The following is a 21,293-nucleotide window of genomic DNA, read 5'->3' on the forward strand; positions in this document are numbered from 1 at the left end:
GGCGACGAATTTAGTCTATGGTTTCGTCATTTTGCAGAATATTTTGAACGATCACCACCTCTCAAAATTCAATTATAGACTGTGCCAACTCTAATGTATTAGTATTTTGAATTATTATTAATTGTTCATGCTAATTTCAACTAATTTTTACAGTTTCTACGTGTGCGTACGTTAATATTACTTGCAATATTATATCCATGTATCAAATAAATGTATTAGTACATTATAGTTGGCACTCTTCATCAGTGTCATTCTTCAGTGAATTTACAGAGCTGATGACCGTTAAAATTATTCTGCAAACTGACGAAACCATAGACTAAATTTGTCGCCACGACAGCGTGACAGTTAGTAGACGACATGCACCTCAATTCGATTCGCGCTTTAGTGACTGTTTTCTTCAAACGATACAAATAATTAAACTGCTCTTTCTTTATTTCAGACATTGCGCACGAAAACAGGCATGACTTTTAAAGCAATGTATACATGTCATGACATTCAACAAAGCACGCAAACGACACGTGCTATAAATTTTACAAACAAAATATTTAGGGCGCCGTGAAATGAAAAAGTTTGGAGGTAAACACTGACGTAATAATATTATGAATAAATGTATTCGATTGGTATTATTGATGATGACGAAACGGTCTTATATTAGTTTGCGTCTAGCGGTTGAAAAACCCTGGCACAGATATTTTCCGGAGCGATTGTCATTTATAGGTCTGACAAAATGCTAATAGTAATAAACCTTGAGCCATATTTACTTAATCCACTAAAATAAACTGTACGGTGGATTGAATTTAATGTCTTTGGAAGCCAAACTGTAAGTCGATTATACGCTTTACGGTCATTTGAGTAAATCTTAATCACATACGATTTTCCCTATTAACGTGAGCTCTTTCAATAGTACATAATATTATTCAGTACTCCCCAATCAGCGGAATGTTCATTTTACGTTTGGTATTTAAAATGTCAGAGCTTTTATTACACGAGTACATCATATTTTGCTGTGCCAAAGCTCAATAATTTTCAAAAACGATTCTTAAAATTTTTCATTGTCACTTGTATTATTTTTTTGTTCTGATTATATACAAACTCATATTATGGTTGTGTCAACGCCGACAATATTCAGATCGTAGCACCGAATGTGAATTACTATGCTAGGGCTAGTTATTGATTTCGATTGTATAATATTTCATTAAAATTATTACCATTTATTTCAATATGCAACAATTATTATTCTCTACAAACAGTTTACTATTTTGCATTCGAAGTATGAATAGCACTACTATCGACGTATATAGTTTCGTACCACGGCCTCTATAATGGGCCTTAGGATTGCCTATACATATTATCTTGTATATTGACGACCAACTCTAAAAACATTTGTGCGTAGAAAGATAATGTTTGATATCTCGATTTTTTCGACTACCTATCGAGATTCGAGAATTAAATAATATTAATTGATTCTCGAGTATTAGATTATTTATTTCGCGCAATTATCCAGAATCTTCGTAGAACTTTCACTACCCTACCAAAAAATAATATATATATATATATATACATATTATATATTATAAGTATCATTGTCATGGAATAAGTCTTGCTGACACACTTTAGGATACCGAAGATGACGTTAAAAACAATAGACCCCATAAATAACTAATTTTCGTTAACATGTCCCTTAAGGCTTATTTACACGGGCTAAGTCCGCTAAGTACTAATTATTAGTACTCGCTATTCGACTAATACAGACCGAATACTAGTAAACATTAGTTAAAATGCGTGTGCGAGTGCATTCGTTTGTAGAGTTGGGTTTTGGGAATTTCCCGACGGGAATTCTCGAGAAACTTTCGAGATTTTCAATCCCGAATCTCAAGAATTGAAATTTTTAACATTTCGGGAAATCCCGGATCTCGAGAATCTTTTCTCGGGAATCGGGATTTCCTTGTTATCAAATATTAATTGAAAAACGATTTTTCTATATCAAAAAGGTAGACAGTAAACATAAAACGTTCACAGACTGATCGGGGTATTTAACACAATTAAGCCAACTTCGACTCAAAATGAGCGCAATTTTTCAACGTCAGGGAATTTTGTGTCTCAAAAACGTACGCGATTGTCAGACGCAGCGATTGAGTCTGTGTTTTTTGAAATTCTATTTTAATAAGACAGTAATGTTTTGAATTATTTTTGTTTTCCTACCTCTGTGTGTCTTCTTACATAAATAAAAAAAAATCATATTTTTTTTGGAATTTGTCTGTTTTTACATTGATTTTAGGATTTTTTACAGCTTTTTTTAAATTTCCCGATATCTCGAGAATTCATTTCTGGAAATCCCGAATCTCGAGATTGAGATTTTCTTGGGGAATACCCAACTCTATTCGTACATATCCCCACTATAACTCCTCTCGTTCTCGCATCTTGTCGCAATGCATAAACCACCCCACCACAACTAGTGTTTAGTGACAAATATATCGGATTTACTATGGTGCTAATAATATATTTTTACTTGTCAATTCAATTTAAATCTACTCAACGTTTTAAGTAGCTTAGTGTCTGGTGTGACTAGCGAGAGTACTAATGATTAGTAACTACTAAGTCAGTGTAAACAAGCCTTAAGCGATTCTTTTTTGGCTTAGCAACAACACATCAATACAATTCTTATTTCAAATTACTCTCACGTGAATGTGCCAATTGTCACTTTCGACCTTTGGCTTATACTATCGATATTATTTTGCCCAGATTCATAGAAGCTAAATAATCTGTATTGAAAAAGAAATACATAGTACCTATGTTACTAGCTAAACCAACCATTTACTGACTACTGAGTGAACATTGTACGTGGGATTGGATTTAACCATTTTATCACAACGCGATTGGGTAAAAGATTAGAGTATCTATTGTATGTTATGAATATAAATTGATTTTGTAAACTCTGAGAGCTTTTTAAAGATTTGGCTGTACAAAAAAATGAAATCATTAAACACATTAAATCCATTATTATGTTTACTTTTAAGTTGATGTACCTACTAATTGATTTGTCATTTACTTGGTTTTAAACATTATATAATATTATTTTGTTAATTCATGTTTTATGGTGACAGCTTTTTTCTGGCTATAAACCCATCTTTATAGTGTCGTCCCCAGGCAAAGTGCCGCACTTCGGCAGACTTACAATGCTGTCCACTTTTATTTTTAGCCTCAAATTGTATGCGAATTCATTCAGGTACATCTACTTATTTTATTAAGTATATATTTTCGGCTAGGTATTTTAAACATACAGGTGCAACAAAACTCATCATTGTTGACTGAGAATTAGAGAATAAACACGAAACCTACTTTCAAATACTTTAGGTACGTGGAGATCTGAGACGCTGTCAGGTTTAGACGCCCCTTAGTTAAAAAAATATTACATCTGAAAAGGCAAAGTTACGAAAGAAAAAGTTAAAAAAAATCAATTCTTTGAACCTTATAATATCAAGTTCCAGATTTAGAGATTGACGACACTCGTTATTTTAAGTTTTAATTTAAATTTAGAAGAATCGCCAAAAGAAGATAAAAAAGAATAATTATTATTTTCAACTTCTGCCACGAGAATAAATAATAAATAAAATTTTGAAATATTATTATGTAAAGTGCTGGTGGCCGCACATGAGAACCACTGGTCTTCTTCTTCGATGGCGCTACAGCTCAAGTCCAGCCCTGGCCTCCTCCACCGCCGTCCTCCAGCCGGAACGGTCCTCCGCATGTCTTTTCCAGTTCATGATTTTTAGCAGCTGGTTGGCATATTTTGTAATGTTGTTAACCCATCGTGTGCGTGGCTTTCCCACTGGTGTTTTCCCCCCTGGGTTTCCTTCGAGGATCTTCTTCGGTATCCGTGACTCAGGCATGCGCTGGACATGGCCTGCCCAGTTTAGCCTCTGGAGTTTTATGAAGGTGGAGAGTTTTGAATCTTGGTATAAGCGGTATAGTTCCGTGTTGTACCTAATTCTCCAATCCCCACCATCATTCATAGGTCTGTATATCCGCCTCAGGATCTTTCTCTCAAAGCAATCCACCATTTCAGCTGCTTTCACATTTAGCGTCCATGACTTGCACCCGTATGCATCGACTGTGCGTATGACGGTTTTATTGAGCCGGGTCTTAGTTTTCTGTGGAACCACTGGTCTAGATGCGGCTTAATAATTCAATCGGTAGAATCCAATATAATTTATATTATTGTTGATGTCCTACATTAATAATTAACATTTTAGAATGAATATCATAAAAAGTCAAATATATACATATTTCCATAATAATCTTGACGTTATAATAAAATTGGAAATTCAAAATTTTGTTTCGAATGGAACACAAAATGGTAAAAAAACTGAACCTACCTCGTGAATGTATTTTTGTACGAATCTATGAGCAGTATTTTATGCCGTGAAGTCACTAGATACCTACTAGATAGTTTCATACGTTTATTTTAGCGTACCAGGAATAGACTTCGGCAATATAAAATTCCGGATACTCATCACATTTTAGCAAAATATATTTTCGCGAACGCGAATTAAAACATCTGTTGTGCAGTGGAAGAAAAAAAACATAAGTTTACTATTATATTTACACATCCAATGTTAAAAAAACAACACTATTTGCGCACTTGCAAACTTTTAACAAGTAGATAGAGTACCTATACTCTTCATAATTTTGGACTTTTTACTACCTATAGTGATTCGCTTTGTGTATAAAATACACACAGCATAAAGTTAATTAGACCAAATAATATTTACTTGTATTCATATACGTAATAATAAATAAATAATATACCTACTATGTAAAAGATATATTTTTATGGTTTCCATGGTCATTCTAGAGCCAGGGTGCAAAGTTATAGAGTGGCAACTTCTACCTATTGTTTTTTGCGTTATTTATTATGTATCTATATATTACACCAAACTGTTATTTTTTGTGGATCTAAAAGTGTTTCAAGAAGAGCATGTGGGTTTTAATTACTCTAAATGTAACAACTGTGGTTACTTACGAAACCATTTAACCAACAATGAGCTTCATCGCAGAAGATGATTTTTTCATGAAATAATGGGTCTGTTTTAAGTTGCTCTAAGTCTAATCGGCTAAATTTCGACATACCAAAATGGTCATTTGGTTTACGTTCTTGTGTCAATTGTATTTTATACACCTTTAAATGCAAATATTTCTGAAGAATATTCCATGCAGTGCCACAAAAAGTCCAATTCTCGAGAACGACGTGTAATTGATTGTTCTGGATTTTCATCCACACTTTATTCACAACGTCGATATTTGCAGCAGTACGTTTACGTTTTTGACAGTTTGGATTCTTAACATCACAAAGATTACCATTTGAGCCGAGTTTTCCAATTAAAAGTTACGAATAGTAAGCTCTGTATGTTGATTATTTTGACCATAAATTTCACGTAATACCTGAAACGTAGCTCAAATAGATTCATGAAAGTATGAATGGCTACATGAAAAAAATCATATTTGAAAAAAAAATACGAAACTCGACGGGATTTGAACCCGTATAACCATTGGTGCCGCGCCAATCTGTGCATTAACCTTTAATCCCGCCGAGTTGCGTATTTTTTTCAAATATGATTTTTTCTAGTGGGTATATTATATCTGAGGTGTTTTCAAGTTATCTATGTTCAATAGATGGAATGTTACATTCTCAAAATCTTGTGAATTATTCATTGAATAAAAGAAAGATTCATTCATTATTGTTGTAATAAATTTTATCAATTTGTATACGCTGTAGAACTGTGTATCTTTCCATGATGAACACATAACAATACAATACAGAGAAAAAAATTACTGCTATGACGTTCGTATTAATTTGATAACCCTATATTATGATTTACGTATATTAATGATAATGATAAGATTGATAAGTTAACCTTAGTTCATTAGGTCATACTGCAACACAACCAAGATAATATATCTGTACCTCAGAGGCAGACGGATGCAAATCCAAATACCCAATTGTTCAGGAGAGCCAAAAAACAATTTTTATTTTAAACGAATACTCATAACTTCTAAGAAAATATACATAGAATGATCATAATTTTTTTTATTCTAATTCAATTAAAGTACTTCTGGAATATGTAAGAAAGAAATAAATATAATACAATTTTATATCTAAAAAAAATAAAATAAAAAACGTAGTGTGGATTTGCATCCTTCTGCCTCTAAAGATATTTTGTTAATGTGGATTTGCATCTTATTTACCTAGCCAAAATAAAACAATTTATAAGTTAAAAAAAATTATAGGTATAAATATAACAAAGCAAAACACATTTTTTTTAAAATTGTTATTATGTCATCATCATCATCACCAGCCTGAATCTATTCACTGCTGGATGAAGGCCTCGCTAATCTCCAAGCTGATTCCACTTCTCTCGTTCCTGTGCGTTGCGTTGCCAAGTTTTTCCGCAGAACTTTATCATTTCATCGATCCAGCGGCCTCTAGGTCTACCTTGCGGATGTTTTTTACCTCTTGGATATACCACTGGATGACTAAATTTGTCCAACGATTGTCCTTTCTTCGAGCCATGTTCCAGCCCATTTCCATTTGAGGTTTTTAGCAAACTCTATCACATCATTAATCCTTGTCTGTTCCCTTATCCACTCATTCCTTTTTTTGTCCTTTTGCGTTATGCCCAGCATGCATCTTTCCATACCACGTTGTGCTACTCTAAGTTTCTGGATCTCTCTTTTACTTAGGCTCAATGTTTCACACGCATGTGGTTACGGGAAGTACACACTGGTTGAACACTTTGCACTTTAGGCATTTTCGAAGAAATTATTCAGGCGGCCAAAAGCACTCCAGTCTAGCTTTACTCTGCGAACGATTTCATCAAATAAACATCCATCTATAGACACTTATTGTGCCAGATAGATGTAGTTTTTCACCTGTTCGAGCTGAATGCCATTGATGAGGATCTCTTTTTGGCCCGCAAAGCAGTTTAACATGACTTTATTCTTTGACACATTTATTTTCAAGCCTACTTTGTTGCTTACTCCAGCGAGTTACTGCATTCTGCTTTGGAAGCCTTCTGAGTCTTGCAAACTACTATTTATTGTTATCGGCAAAGCGTAGATGACTCACGTATTCTCCATTTATGGGGACCCGTGTCATTCCAGTCAAGTTGTCTAAATAAGTCTTCAAATGTAGCTGTAAATAGTTTAGGTGAGATTGTATCACCTTGTCGGACTCCTTTGCTGATAGGAAATGCGCGATGGTTTATAGAGATGTTGTTGCGCTACTGTATAATATATTATTGAAAATATTTATATAGCGCCCGGGGATTCCTCGATTTCTGAGTGCATCGAGTATTAAAAATTTCTTTATAGAATCGAACGCTTTCTATAGCGGCAGCTTGTATTCCTGTTACCGCTCTGATTTCTCTGATGACTTGGATAATATGGTCCATAGTGCTGTATCCTCCTCTAAAGCTCGTTTTCCTGGCTGGTTCTCGTCTAGTACATATTGCAGACGGTTTGAGAGAATTTTATTTTAGTGGATTATTGGATTTGCATCCTTCTGCCTCTAAGGTAGGTTTGGCACTTGCATCTTTATTCTATGCATATCTTGGACTAAGACTTTCATCTCTCTGCCACTAATAGATAAAGCCTTTAGCATGACGATTCTTAAAAAAAACTCATTTTCCCCAAAAACGGAGTTGCATCCGTCTGCCTCTGAGGTACAGATATTAAAACGTGATCATCTCAAAACTTAATTAGTAAACTAAGTAAGTTTTTTGTATGTACTTAGATAAGTATTGTTTTTTGTTTAATTGAGTATAACAGAGTTTGTAAAACACTTTTCGGTACAATACTGTTAGTCCGTGTGACGTGACAAAGCGTTTCGCATGAAGTTTTAATTAATAAAATAATTATTCTTACGCTTTCATTATATATTATAATATATTTATATATCTCAGCTTGCTCTGTGGGGTTAATTTGACGACCTTTGTCCGAAATCACCCCTTCCGGACCTTGACGCAATATTTGAGCCGACAATGATAATTAATTATTATAGTTTGCTGTTTTGATTTTGAACTTTATTTATCGGTGGAACGTGTGGATACGCTTATATGTCAATGTATAAACATAGTATGTAGTATAATTAACATGAGCATTTATTTTTTCCCTCAAAACGGGACATCTACTAATTTTTAGGTAATAGTATTTGTATTCAAGAAAACGCATATTTCTTACTAATTTTTATTTATTAATGAAAAGAATATGAATGATCACAATATGGAAATATGTAATTGAACAAAGTACATATTATTTGGTTTTGATTTCAAATAAGAATGTAATTCTTGGCAGGACTTCTTACAATTTATTTTGGTAATTAACATTGCTTTTTAAGAAGAAATTACTGCGACTTGCAACTGTGTTTTTTTAATCGATTTTTTGATTTTTCGCGCCTTTTTTTAAAATTGTTACCGTGGTTGCTCTCTTTCCGAAAACGGGACATTTCGGCGTCCCGAAACTGTGCTTGGGGACAACGGGATAGGCTACCTTAAAATGGGACGGTCCCGTTAAGTATAATATAATATTATTATCCAAATATACAATGAAATACCTACTCGAAAAACGGTCCGAAATCATTAGGTTAATTTAGAATTTAAAATGAGTGTATGTCATAGTAAAATATAGGTACCTACATCAAATGCAATCAAATCTTATAATACGCCTTAATAATATCAATAATAAGGCAGATGGACATTAAAAGGTAAGCCATCGCTGGCTATCTTTCGCATTTCTATCTTATTAATCTGTTCTGTGGTGACACATTAATTTCAGTTTCAAAATCTAATGGTATTGAATTGTTTTTCAAATATTTTTTTTTACGATAGAACACTGTATATTATTTACTAAACATTGTTTCAAAACCTGTGTTTTGTTATGTAATGTTTATTTATTTACATAGGCTGTATAGATTCAATATTTAGATTTTGATAGCGTAACTGCGGCCTGGTTTTGTGGAAGGTTAGGAAAAATATGTTGAATTGTAATAAACATTTCCTAGAAAATTATTCACCAAGCTCATATTTCTATTTCAAGTTTGCGGGTATCAGAAATTCACCTACCCTTCAGTTGTGGCACGTGTTTATTATTCACGGTGTGAAATTCGGAACGCCTTGGGGGTGGTATCATTGTGTTATTTTAACAAAACAAAAAAAAATAATATACACTATCACTTTTCGAATTGATTTTTGTGGCTATGATCACACCAAGTGGATTATAATTTATCAATTTTGATGGGTATGACAGTGAGTATAATGTAGATACAATTATTTAGATATTATTTACTAGGTAAGTAGTCCTCAAGCAAAACATTTTAACGGAATTGTTATTCATAGCTCTCATTATAATATTATTTAGTATTAGTTGATTTTATGGAAAACACTATTAAGTTAGTATGTATGTATTGTTTATTGACAAAGTAATTAAAAAAATTTTTTTTGACTATGTTCGATCCTAATAAGACCATATGGGCCTCCACAGAGTTGAGTACGATATTAATAGATTTGTTTTTACGAGAAATGGATGTCAGCCACTTGCTCAACCTATTGGGTCCGTACTGTGACTCATACATAAATTAAAAACAAAAAACAATACGTGTACTTGCCAGACCCAGGATTTGAAAATGGGAACCGCGATGTTATAGAATTAAGCCACGTGGCCATCGTTTTATAGCCATGGCGCGTAAAGAAACTATGATTTTTGGAGGTATAAATAAATTCTTATCAACATATTTTGCAATTTACGTAACCACAGTTCTAACTTCTAAGTACGAATTACTAGTTTATATTCTGGCCGCGGCACAATTTCGAGTTTTGATGGTAGTGCTAGTTATTGTTCAACTGCGAATTCAACTAGCACTACGATAGAAATTTATATTATCATGCCGCGGCCTGACTATATTGGAGTTTGGAGTTTATCTATTGCATCTTGAATGCGATCTTGGTTGGGATATTTATAGCAGAGTGGAATTCCAGGTAGCAAACACCCTTGACAGATGACAAGTCACAATTAGTAATTATGAATGCTGCTCTGCTATCGTTTTCGCAACAATGTCAAAACATTGTATTTTACATTTAATTAATATTAAAGTATAAACCACTAAAGAATAAAGTAAAAAAACAAATGTTTAATAGTAAATTATTGTCTTGGATTGGCGCATGCGCAGAGATATTTATCAAACAATAAGATGTAAATATATTATTTATAAAAATAGCGGTCGTGGAAGAAGTATTTTATTAATTTGTCTATTTAAATACGATGGTCTCCCATCCAGAAACAATGACAAATACCCTTTAAAATATATCAAATCGTTGGAATGAATCTTTTCCTATAGTTTTTATAATATGACTGTCCCTCAGGGTTTTTTTTATGATTTTACCGAGGCGTTGCCTGGTACTAGCTTTCATATTGCCTCTTATCTTCTAGAAAGGGATCCACCGATCAGGTCCTCACTCCAATTCTATTAAAGAACTTTACAATTTTGCGAAGCATTTTGAATTTTTATAATTTTGCGTGGACATTTTCAAAGATATCCGCAATTCGCAGCTGTACTCTATGTCGTTCATATTTTGGGGCACTCTACAGCTATGTGTACAATATCCTCCAAAACAACAGATTCATCGCAGAGCTGCGAATCGCTTCTTCCCACGAGGACATCAAATAGTTTACCCATTGTGTGACCTGTTCTTAGCCTCAGTATCAGCTGAAGCTCATTTCTCTTAAAATGAGACTACAAACCAGGGTACCAACTGTGGGGATGGTAGAATGGACTTACTTCATTTCTCCTTTTGTAGGGATGCCCTATGGTGAAAATCTATCCACTTGCTTTAGCACATTTTTTTTATGGCCTCATTCCAGTCCAGGTTTTCTGGTATCCACTGATATGGCATCCCTTCATTATATTGTATTAATTTTCAATAAAAATAATCTTACATTAAAAAATATTCTATATTCTGTCTCAAGTAATTTAATTATGAAAACTAATTATGTAAGTAGGTATATTAAAATAAAAATGTTTTCTGGCAAGTAATTTATCAATCTCGGCAAATTAGTTTTATTTATTCCGGCCTGAGAGTATTTTAATCATATGTGCATTTTAATTTGTTAGAAATACTAATGAATAATAAAAAGCTCTCGGAAGCTTTCATTGTATATTCATTTAAACATTTTGGTAGCGGAAATACTTATGCATAGTAATGAGAAGTTAAGTGCATTATTTGATTCGGTTGGAGAGTTTAAACTAAGTATCTACTTACCTACATAATATACGATTTATAAAATGCGTTCATCACTTGGTATTCACCACGCGAGTTTTCGCTCGCATAGTGAGCTTTTAGCAAGTACTAAATTTACTTTTTAGTTTATGTAATGATCATTGTTAATTTGAGTGGACTGTATGAGTCACGTAAACGAGACGCGCATTCAATATTAGTGATATTTGAGGGCATTGAACGGTCATTAAGCCATAAGCCAAATCTGTCTTCAAAGTCTTGGTGTATAGCGACTGTGTTTCGCACTTATATGACGTTATTTTTATTATATGATCGTAACAATACCTACTATGATGCGATATTTAAATTTCGGTTTGGTAAAGCATAACGCCGGGCTTGAGACGGTCGTAGCCACAGAACAGATGGATAAATAGAATTTCGATAGGCTATATCCCAATACTGTACATTTTGACACATGATTTTGAACGTGTGAGTGTCCTACGAAATTGAACCACGCATTATAGACACGCAATAGTGTGTTGCAACCTTCAATACACCAATATTAAATGAGCCTCAGTGCATTAACCGAGAGCAGTTGTTAGTATTCGACGTATGACGTATTCTTGACACGTGTTTAACGTGTTTATCCCGTATTCTTCCACACACGTTAGGTATTTCAGTTCCCATTATTTCTGAGTTCTCTGGTCATAGCCGTTGTAGGTTGAAGTCTCTTTCGATATATACCTATATGTATATATATAATTGTTTTTTTTTAAAGGTTTATATGTTATGTTTCTGAAGTATATAAGTAAAAAAATATTACGCTACTCTTACCTATCTTTATTTTCACGCTAAGACTAATTTACCAGTTCTGTTTTCGGTTTTATATACAAATCGAGAAGTTAGAATGCAAGATTCAAATACTTACAAAGTGGAAAATAAACAAATTATTCACTTGAATTATGTATCTTCGCGTAGTATCCAATTAACAACAACTTTCCTAATTTATATGGAAATACAGCAAAATATCCAAAATTCACCCCCATTGATACGCGGACAGGTACAATACTTGGCTTTTATTGGAGTAAATCGAGTCGTGTCGGAACAAATTTCCAACTTAAAGTTTCACCAGAAGGTTGTTTCGTATATAAATGTAATAGGCTCCGGAAAGCTTAGCGAAAAGGCTTCGTAAATGTTTTTGAAGCTTTTGCCAAAATACGGTCGAGGCATGATCGAGGCAGTTTTGTGAGAGCTTAGGTAAAAAAGTAGACTTAGAACGGATATGATTTTGAAGTAGGTATTGGATCAATAAAACGATATATTGTATACACCAGGGTTTGGCGATCCTTTTAATGTACGCGTGCCAAATTTTCCCAAATATTATTTTTCAACTGTCTGAGGTGCCGAGCAGTTTTTCATGAGGAAAAAATAGTTTTTAAAAATTAAAAATGATAATGTTCTAAATACCACTCACGGAATATAACACACATTAGCTTTATTACTTTTTTCAATTACGCCATACATTTCGGTCCACCAATTTTGAATCGATCTGCTAGAATTACTACTACTAGCTTCACCAAGTTTTTATTTCTTATTTGGTGCAGTCATTTTTGTGGGTAATTTAAATTGTTTCTAAATTTATTAGGTAATTAGTTTGGTTCTTATCGCACAAATTGACACGAGAATTGCTCCGATCAGATCAGGCATTCTCTCGCTACAGTGGTCTCAAGCATTGTAAATCGATCAAAATTAGAGGTTCGCGGGGCGGCATCCCCCGTCGCCTGATGAGGTTAGTGTGGTAATATTATATGTGATGCATAAAGTCTAAGAACCGATCTATGCAAATATGTATTTATATTAAAAGTAATGCTTATTGTTGAAGAGTATTTGCCGGCTATTTTTTATACCTGTCATTTATTATTATTATAGGTTTTTTTCTCTCTTCAAAATAAAAATTTCGCGTGCCATGCAAAATTATTCCGTATGCCATAGGTTCGCCACCACTGGTGTACACTATACTTTACATAGTTAACTATACTTACGGTAGACATTATTATTGTCCTCTATTGTAGAGGACAGTACCGTATTTTCGCATGGTGACCAATAGATTTATTTTCTATTAAAAACACGTTTATCCTTATTATTTATATTACGTTGACAAGTAGAAAAAATCTCTTTTACATCTGATTTGTTAGGGAAACTTTCGATTGACAGTTTGAAAAAACTCTAACAAATAATTCCAAGCAAAAACTACGATTGGCAGCCCAGGGAAGTTTTAAAAAACTCTCACACCAAAAAAAAAAGTTTCAGTGTTTAGCCAGTGAGTGTGTTCAGAGCGAAATTATCGAAGGGAATCGTTTCTTTTATTGTTTTGTTTATTGAATAATGAATGATTTAATGTAAACGTTCGATCTAGTTGAGATATCACGAGAGTTGTGTTTACATAAAATGGCTGCGCGAACACAGTTGTCGAGGCCTATTTTCTCACACCCGTTTTACCGATCTTGCGGTTCTGACCAGTTAGTGAGGTTTTCTGTCAGTGCACTTATTTGTTTACACAGTGTAATATTTTAGTTTTGCCATGTTTATTCGTCCAAAAGTTATAATGGTTAAATATTTAAGGTTATAATGTAACACTTTTTTTAACATCTTTTTTATGTGATAGGTGACCGACCCGGATTGTCGAATACAAATACGTAGTTATAGGTACGTTAAGAAATACAACTGGCCGCTTAGAAATACCAATAGTTTAATTCTACTCACAGGGTTAATCGTAATAAAGTCCTCAATATCTCCCCTTAAATAATATGGTTACCCTAGGTATACCGTATTAATGGCACCATTGTCAACTGAGATAACTCAAAGGTTAAGCTCGCGTAAATCAAATGAAATCGCAAATTTATTTATTTAGCTGTTCAGCAAAAATATGGTTCCACTACGGGGTTTTGCCAATGCACCAAATTTAATGAAAAATACGTACATTAATTAAATTAACGTCATTAACGACTTTACATTCTATCGGGAGTCTTGGAGTCGTCCAGAATCTTTATACATCCCGGACGATCTCGTGTTACCACTTTGTTTTGACTTGATCTTCTTCAAATTACCTGTAGCACGGTTTATTCATCTCAGCGTACATAGCCCGGCATTCTGGTAGCTTCACCAGTACCTTCTCGATGCGTCGTAGTCTTTGCATTATTATTTGCCACATGCTCGTTTTGTCCCCATAAAGTAAATACATATAGGTCCTCATTATATCTCAGCCTCTGTATCACATTTTATTTAACAGCAACATTGATTCTCTACAAGACTACCCTCTCAAAGATAAAAGGCCGTCTCCAACCCTGTCACGTAAAATAATTAACTAATATTAATTATTTATAAAAAAAAAATACATAGTTGCACATTCTGTTTTAAAAGGTTTAGGGGCGGACGTGCTCAGCGTGGGTCAAAATTGAGCTTTTTTTCTATTTTCAAAATATGATCCTGGACATACCTTAAACGTTGTAGATAATCTATTTATATAATTTTGAAGCCTTATTATCCTTTATATTTATTATAAACATTTGATGACTGCATAAAGTATTTTTATTACATAAATACATAAAATAGTATTCTTTTAAACCTCTCGCTCTAATGTTTTAGAATATAGTCATATCGATACCCTAGTTCTATAGGGAAACAAGTCAAAATTTCAAGGTTTTGAGTTAATAATGCCATTCAATGTAGAACGGTTGTATCTTCATAATTCAATAAAAAAAAATTTAAAAATCTATTCAACGGGTCAAAAACTCGAAAAACCGTTTTTGGGATTAATCATTAATTCAAATATTAACGGGAATGTCTGAGTTAATTATTTGTTAAACTGTAACATTTCATTTTGCATTGCTAAGTTCATTTGAACCAAATAAAAAAATAAATACATTTACTTCAAAAATCAAGGCTTTAACATCGAAATGAAAATTTGTTCAAAATTTTCAAAAGCCATTATCTTGGAACAAGGTATTTTGAGTTATTTCCCTATAGAACTAGGGTATCGATATTTCAGTACATACATGTGCAGTGGTGTTAAGATTTTTTACGTTTATTAATTTTTAAACGCATTTATAAAACCATCAGTATAATTTATATCGACATAATTATAGTGAAATATTTACGATAAAAAAATATATTGATAATCTCTGTGATCCCAAATTTGACAAGAATTAGGCTTTTTATTATTCAAAAAATGAGCAAGATTAACACATTTGAAGATAATTCTAAATATACTCATTATAAGCTATGTCTTTGACTATTCAAGTGTGATAAAATAAACATCCTACGAATAATGATTGCTTTATAATAATTATTGACCTAAGAATGAGGTAGTGTTTTTTTGAAATACGCCATTTCTTTTGGCATTCCCCAGTGGTTAAGCTACAACATTCGGCCGTAGCCATAAATTGACAAACTATAATTGAAGTAGGGATTAAAATGATGTTAACGCGCGTGTTTGAACATGTACCGTTTAAAAAAAATCGGTTAGGTACATGTTCAATCACGCGCGTTAACATAATTTTATAGTTATCTATATCTAAAGTCTGAATCTAGATCATGTACTTGTTTAATATATTTTTCTTACATTCCCTCTATTACCAATATATAAATTTGGGTTCAGACAATTATTTACAACCACTTCCCGCATAATATAAAAACAAGATAGAACGATGTTAAAAACTAATAATAGTAATATCCACAGTTAGGTAACTATCCACTACTTTAAATGTTAATCGCATTAACTGCTGAGCTAATTAAATTAAGTGAAGTAATTACAGGTTGACAATATGTCAAATTAACGTGACACGATTAGAGTATTATTGTGTAGTACCACCAATATAATTTGGAGTTTTGGAAAAACAAAACACTCTAGAGACACGTTCTATATGATAAAAATCTACTTATACCTAACATGAAAAATCGTGCTACGTATTATTAACATTAAACTTAAAATAATGCTACATATATGAAAGTAGTAAGTTAAAAAAAATACAATTTTCCGAAGGCCTCCATAGACAGAGTGGACGTTGTATAAATAACATTATATCCTTGTTTACGAGGAATAGTTTTTAACTATTATTTATCAAATACGTAGGATTAAATACATATTTAAAACTACATGTAATTTTAGAAATTTAACATTTACTTATAATCTTATATTCCGAGGTCCGAATCTCGGTAGGATGAGATGTTGTGCGGAGCGATATATAGACTGAGATACTAACAGACCGGGAACTTATATTCGAGTGACATGTCCAAAGAATTATGATACGCTATTTATTGACGTAGGTACTCACAGTCAAAACAATATCTAAAAATTATATTTAGGAAATAACTATTATAATTGAGTCAGCTATTTTATATGTTTGCGTCATCGGATATAGCTATGTGGAAAACGGATATGCGTTATCATTGCAGTCAGCTATTTACTGAGTTTGCCATAATTGGAAATTACGGGAAATGGATATTAGGGATTTATAATTGCGGTCAGTTATTTAATACCGCCAATCAATATGCTGACACGGATTGACTTGTTTATCCCCATACAGTTAGTAGATAATATGTTAGTGTCGCAGGCGAAACATGTGTCATCTTTATTGAACCTACTCTCAAAAGTTGTTGATTCCCCAATTTGCGACCTCTTTATATATATAATATCTTATATATCATTTTATCTTTAACACTTTTTTTTCTTCTCCTTTCAGGCTGTGCTGCCGTCCAAATAAAGAGGCTCGTAGTTCCACCGCTGGTGGAGTTAGGGGGTCAGGAGTCTGTGGTGCTGGATTGCGAATACACGCTTAAAAACAGTAGTGGACTAGTCATTAAGTGGTTTTTCAAAGAAAAGAGCAATCCTGTATATCAATGGATTCCTCCACTAAAACCCCAAGATATGGGTATATTCAAGGGAAAACTGGACCTCGAATATAAGGCTTCTCGTAAGTATACAAGTGTTATTTATTTAATAAATTTAGATAACAATTATACATCACTATTATTTATTTTCGATGGCAGGAATAAATCAATGTCGGTTTATCAATTCTTAATTTATTTGATCCTCGGTATTTCAAAGATTCTTTTCAACGTCAATCCCATATCACAGGACCGTCCCTGTATGAAATCTTGAAAAAATCGAAGCCTCACAATCTTTAAAACAAATAAAATAATACATTCGATACATAGTTGAAAGTATTTATTTTAAGTATGTAGGGATAAAAATAAATACATATTTTTTAGCACTCACGTGATTAAAATATCCAAATCGATATTGTTGCGGTTTCCAAATCCTAAAACGTTAGAAGATAAATATTTTAAACGCATATATTTTTCGTTGACGATGTTAATAATTAATGATGTAGCATTTTTAAATGAAAATAAATGTTTAATTTACTTGTAACTATTACCTATAAATTGTATACATACTAGTATTTGTTTATATTCTCAATAATATACTTAAATTCAAAATAAATTGAAACAAGATACTATTATATTAACCTTATTAATTTTTTTATGTCAACGAAAGAATTCGTTGTTTCTTTTAAAAATAAACATGCAAAATATAACGTTATTAAATTCGAATGGATTTAAGTTTTGTACTATTCCATTTGAGTCGTTTTTTTGCGACCCGGGTTTCGCCTTTCGGCATCTTCAGGCACTATGTGCACTAACCAAATAAAAGGAAAATACACACTGTCAGTGTCAAATTTAAATTCCATCAAGTACCTTTTGTCGATAGTATTAATATTATAACGTTATTAAATTTAAAAAAACAGGTATTGCATCGATGTATTATAAAATATTAATACCTAATTAAGCTCCCAATGTTTTTTCTAATTTGATAATTTTGGATCTATGTACCCTTTTCATTTGCGATGTACACGAAACGCAGAAGACACTCGCTTTCCAGAAAGTTGAAGAATTAGATGCGTAGCTATTTTTTTTTCATAAGCTGTCAACTGAAGCTTTCTAGCGTAGACATTTTTGCAATATAACTAATACTGTTTTAGATTAGAAGTTTATTTTGCATGAACAATGCATTTTTCTGTGGAGTGTCACTACTTTTTCGATTATCAATTTTTTGTCGTTGACAAAGAGTTTATATGATGTTGATTTTTCTCAGTAATAGTTATATTATGTCACCAGCTGATCTATTTTAACGTAACTCCTAAATCATGAATAAATGCAACAAATATGTCATATTCTACGCGATATGTTCTCAAACGTCAAAAATAACGTTTTTAAACATTATTTCTTTTGGCCGAGTCAATTAGATAACTCCGCGAGTTGTCATTATTATGCAAAATATTTTCAATAATTCGTGGTCGCGAAGGGTGAAAATATGTGGATAGCATCTTAAGATTCGCCTAATGTCGAGTTACCGTTTTTTAACATAGAATACATCTGTTACGCAAGTTGTCTTGGATCCAGAGATATTAGGAAGATATACTATTGTGTTCCTTAGTTGGGATAGGAATAGATCCTACCAGTGTGTAGACCAGGGGTGTCAACTAAATTTTACATAAGATCTATTTTCGAGAAGAAAAATCCTCCGCGATCTACTTTTTCTGAAATTAAGGACATCTATATATATATATAATATATATTTATATAAGTATAGTATATAATAGATATATTTTTAAACCAAAATAGAATCTTACTAAAATAATTAAATAAAGGGTTGTACATAGATTTTTTTTATTACATAACTACAACTTTGTAGTTATTTTATTTTGAATACATACCTATATTGTATTTTGAGCTTCCGAATACTACTAAGCTTGAATTATTTATCCCTATATTGTAAGGAGGTGTCTACAATTTTATAATAATTTATTTCAAATCGACAATTATTATTCAGACAAATAATGACTAATGGCTTAAAAAACATTTTAATTTTGCTTTACAGTTTGTAGTGATATCCTCTTAGTAACCATTCCAAGGAAATGAGTAACTACCTACCCTACGTAATGATAATATTATATTAAATATAAAAATAGATCCCTACTTTGTAAAGTGTCTACAATTTTGTAATAAATTATTACAAATCGACAATTATTCAGACAAATAATGACTAATGGCTTAACAAATATGTAATTTTGCTTTACAGTTTGTAGTGATATCCTCTTAGAAACCACTCCAACGAAATGAGTAACTGCCCTACGTAATGATACATTACATATAAAAATAGATCCCTACTTTGTAAAGTGTCTACAATTTTATAATAAATTATTACAAATCGATAATTATTCAGACAAATAATGACTAATGGCTTAACAAATATGTAATTTTGCTTTATAGTTTGTAGTGATATCCTCTTAGAAACCACTCCAACGAAATGAGTAACTGCCCTACGTAATGATACATTACATATAAAAATAGATCCCTACTTTGTAAAGTGTCTACAATTTTGTAATAAATTATTACAAATCGACAATTATTATTCAAACAAATAATGAGTAATGGCTTAAAAAACATTTTAATTTTGCTTTACAGTTTGTAGTGATATCCTCTTAGTAACCATTCCAAGGAAATGAGTAACTGCCCTACGTAATGATAATATATTAAATATAAAAATAGATCCCTACTTTGTAAAGTGTCTACAATTTTGTAATAAATTATTACAAATCGACAATTATTCAGACAAATAATGACTAATGGCTTAACAAATATGTAATTTTGCTTTACAGTTTGTAGTGATATCCTCTTAGAAACCACTCCAACGAAATGAGTAACTGCCCTACGTAATGATACATTACATATAAAAATAGATCCCTACTTTGTAAAGTGTCTACAATTTTATAATAAATTATTACAAATCGAAAATTATTCAGACAAATAATGACTAATGGCTCAACAAATATGTAATTTTGCTTTACAGTTTGTAGTGATATCCTCTTAGAAACCACTCCAACGAAATGAGTAACTGCCCTACGTAATGATACATTACATATAAAAATAGATCCCTACTTTGTAAAGTGTCTACAATTTTATAATAAATTATTACAAATCGATAATTATTCAGACAAATAATGACTAATGGCTTAACAAATATGTCAATTTTGTTTGCCAGTTTGAAGTGATATCCTCTTAGAAATCACTCCTACGAAATGAGCCACTGCCCTAAGTAATGATATACATACATATTAAATATAAATAATTACAAGATAAAAAGAACTTTTTATATACAACGTTTTTAAATTTTCTGTTGAATCATATACTTGACTTGACTAGCTTAAACGATCAAAAAAATTTGCACTTGATAGAAATAACACTGAAATGTAATTTTGATTTCCACAGTAACGCACGTATATATTAATAATTTAATTGCTAGGTCCCCAGACCCCATGCAACCAATAATAAGTGTTTTATTTTTTACAGATTTCTTCCGAAATAACTTTTCATACAAAACAGAATTAACTGAAAATGAATTCAATTCTACTTAAAGATGGCTAAAAGTATTAAACGAATGCTTTGGCATCGTGTTCTGATATATTCTAAAAGTTTCAAATATCTAGCTAGTCGGGAAGTTAGTTAAAAATCGATTGCAAGATTTGTCCTGGATAAACAACCACCGGAAAACAAGAATACGACCTAATAAAAACGTTGTAAAATAGATGACAGTAGTGCTACCAAATATATTATAATTATATTACTGCTATCTGTTTTATTGTAATAATATTAATAATTTGTATAGTAAATATAATCCTATTATACTTCCAAATTATGAAAAAATAAATTGAATATATTTGGCGATCGACCTTATTGACATCCCTGGTGAAGACAGTATAACTTTTACATCACTGTAACAAATATAGATTATGATTTCATTATTTTTTTACTGTGTTCTCAGCATAAAAAAACGCCCTAGTTACGGTAATAATAAATTTTGCAGATGGCAAACGCGTTCATATTGTACGCGTTTAATTAAAAATTTGAAGTGATTTTACTTGTATCGTTAACCTTTGCGTTCCCCATCTGCATTTTAATAATTAA

At 32.2% G+C, this 21,293-nt stretch overlaps 2 protein-coding genes across 3 annotated transcripts in view; one reads left to right on the top strand and one right to left on the bottom strand.

The window, feature by feature from the left end:
• Positions 1 to 21,293, bottom strand: part of LOC147078717 (uncharacterized) — an 869,452-nt gene that overhangs the window by 800,961 nt on the left and 47,198 nt on the right. The gene's annotated exons all lie outside the window — the stretch shown is intronic.
• Positions 1 to 21,293, top strand: part of LOC147078735 (uncharacterized) — a 119,215-nt gene that overhangs the window by 16,968 nt on the left and 80,954 nt on the right. For both annotated transcript variants that reach the window (XM_085960408.1, XM_085960409.1), the window contains exon 2: positions 17,009 to 17,239. In XM_085960408.1, the coding sequence (XP_085816534.1) occupies positions 17,009 to 17,239 (231 nt within the window). The remainder of the gene's footprint in view (positions 1 to 17,008; positions 17,240 to 21,293) is intronic.

Source organism: Rhyacophila brunnea, unplaced genomic scaffold (genome assembly GCF_057557595.1).
Source record: "Rhyacophila brunnea isolate RB1 unplaced genomic scaffold, BYU_Rbru_1.0 scaffold_11, whole genome shotgun sequence".
Lineage (NCBI taxonomy): Eukaryota > Metazoa > Arthropoda > Insecta > Trichoptera > Rhyacophilidae > Rhyacophila > Rhyacophila brunnea.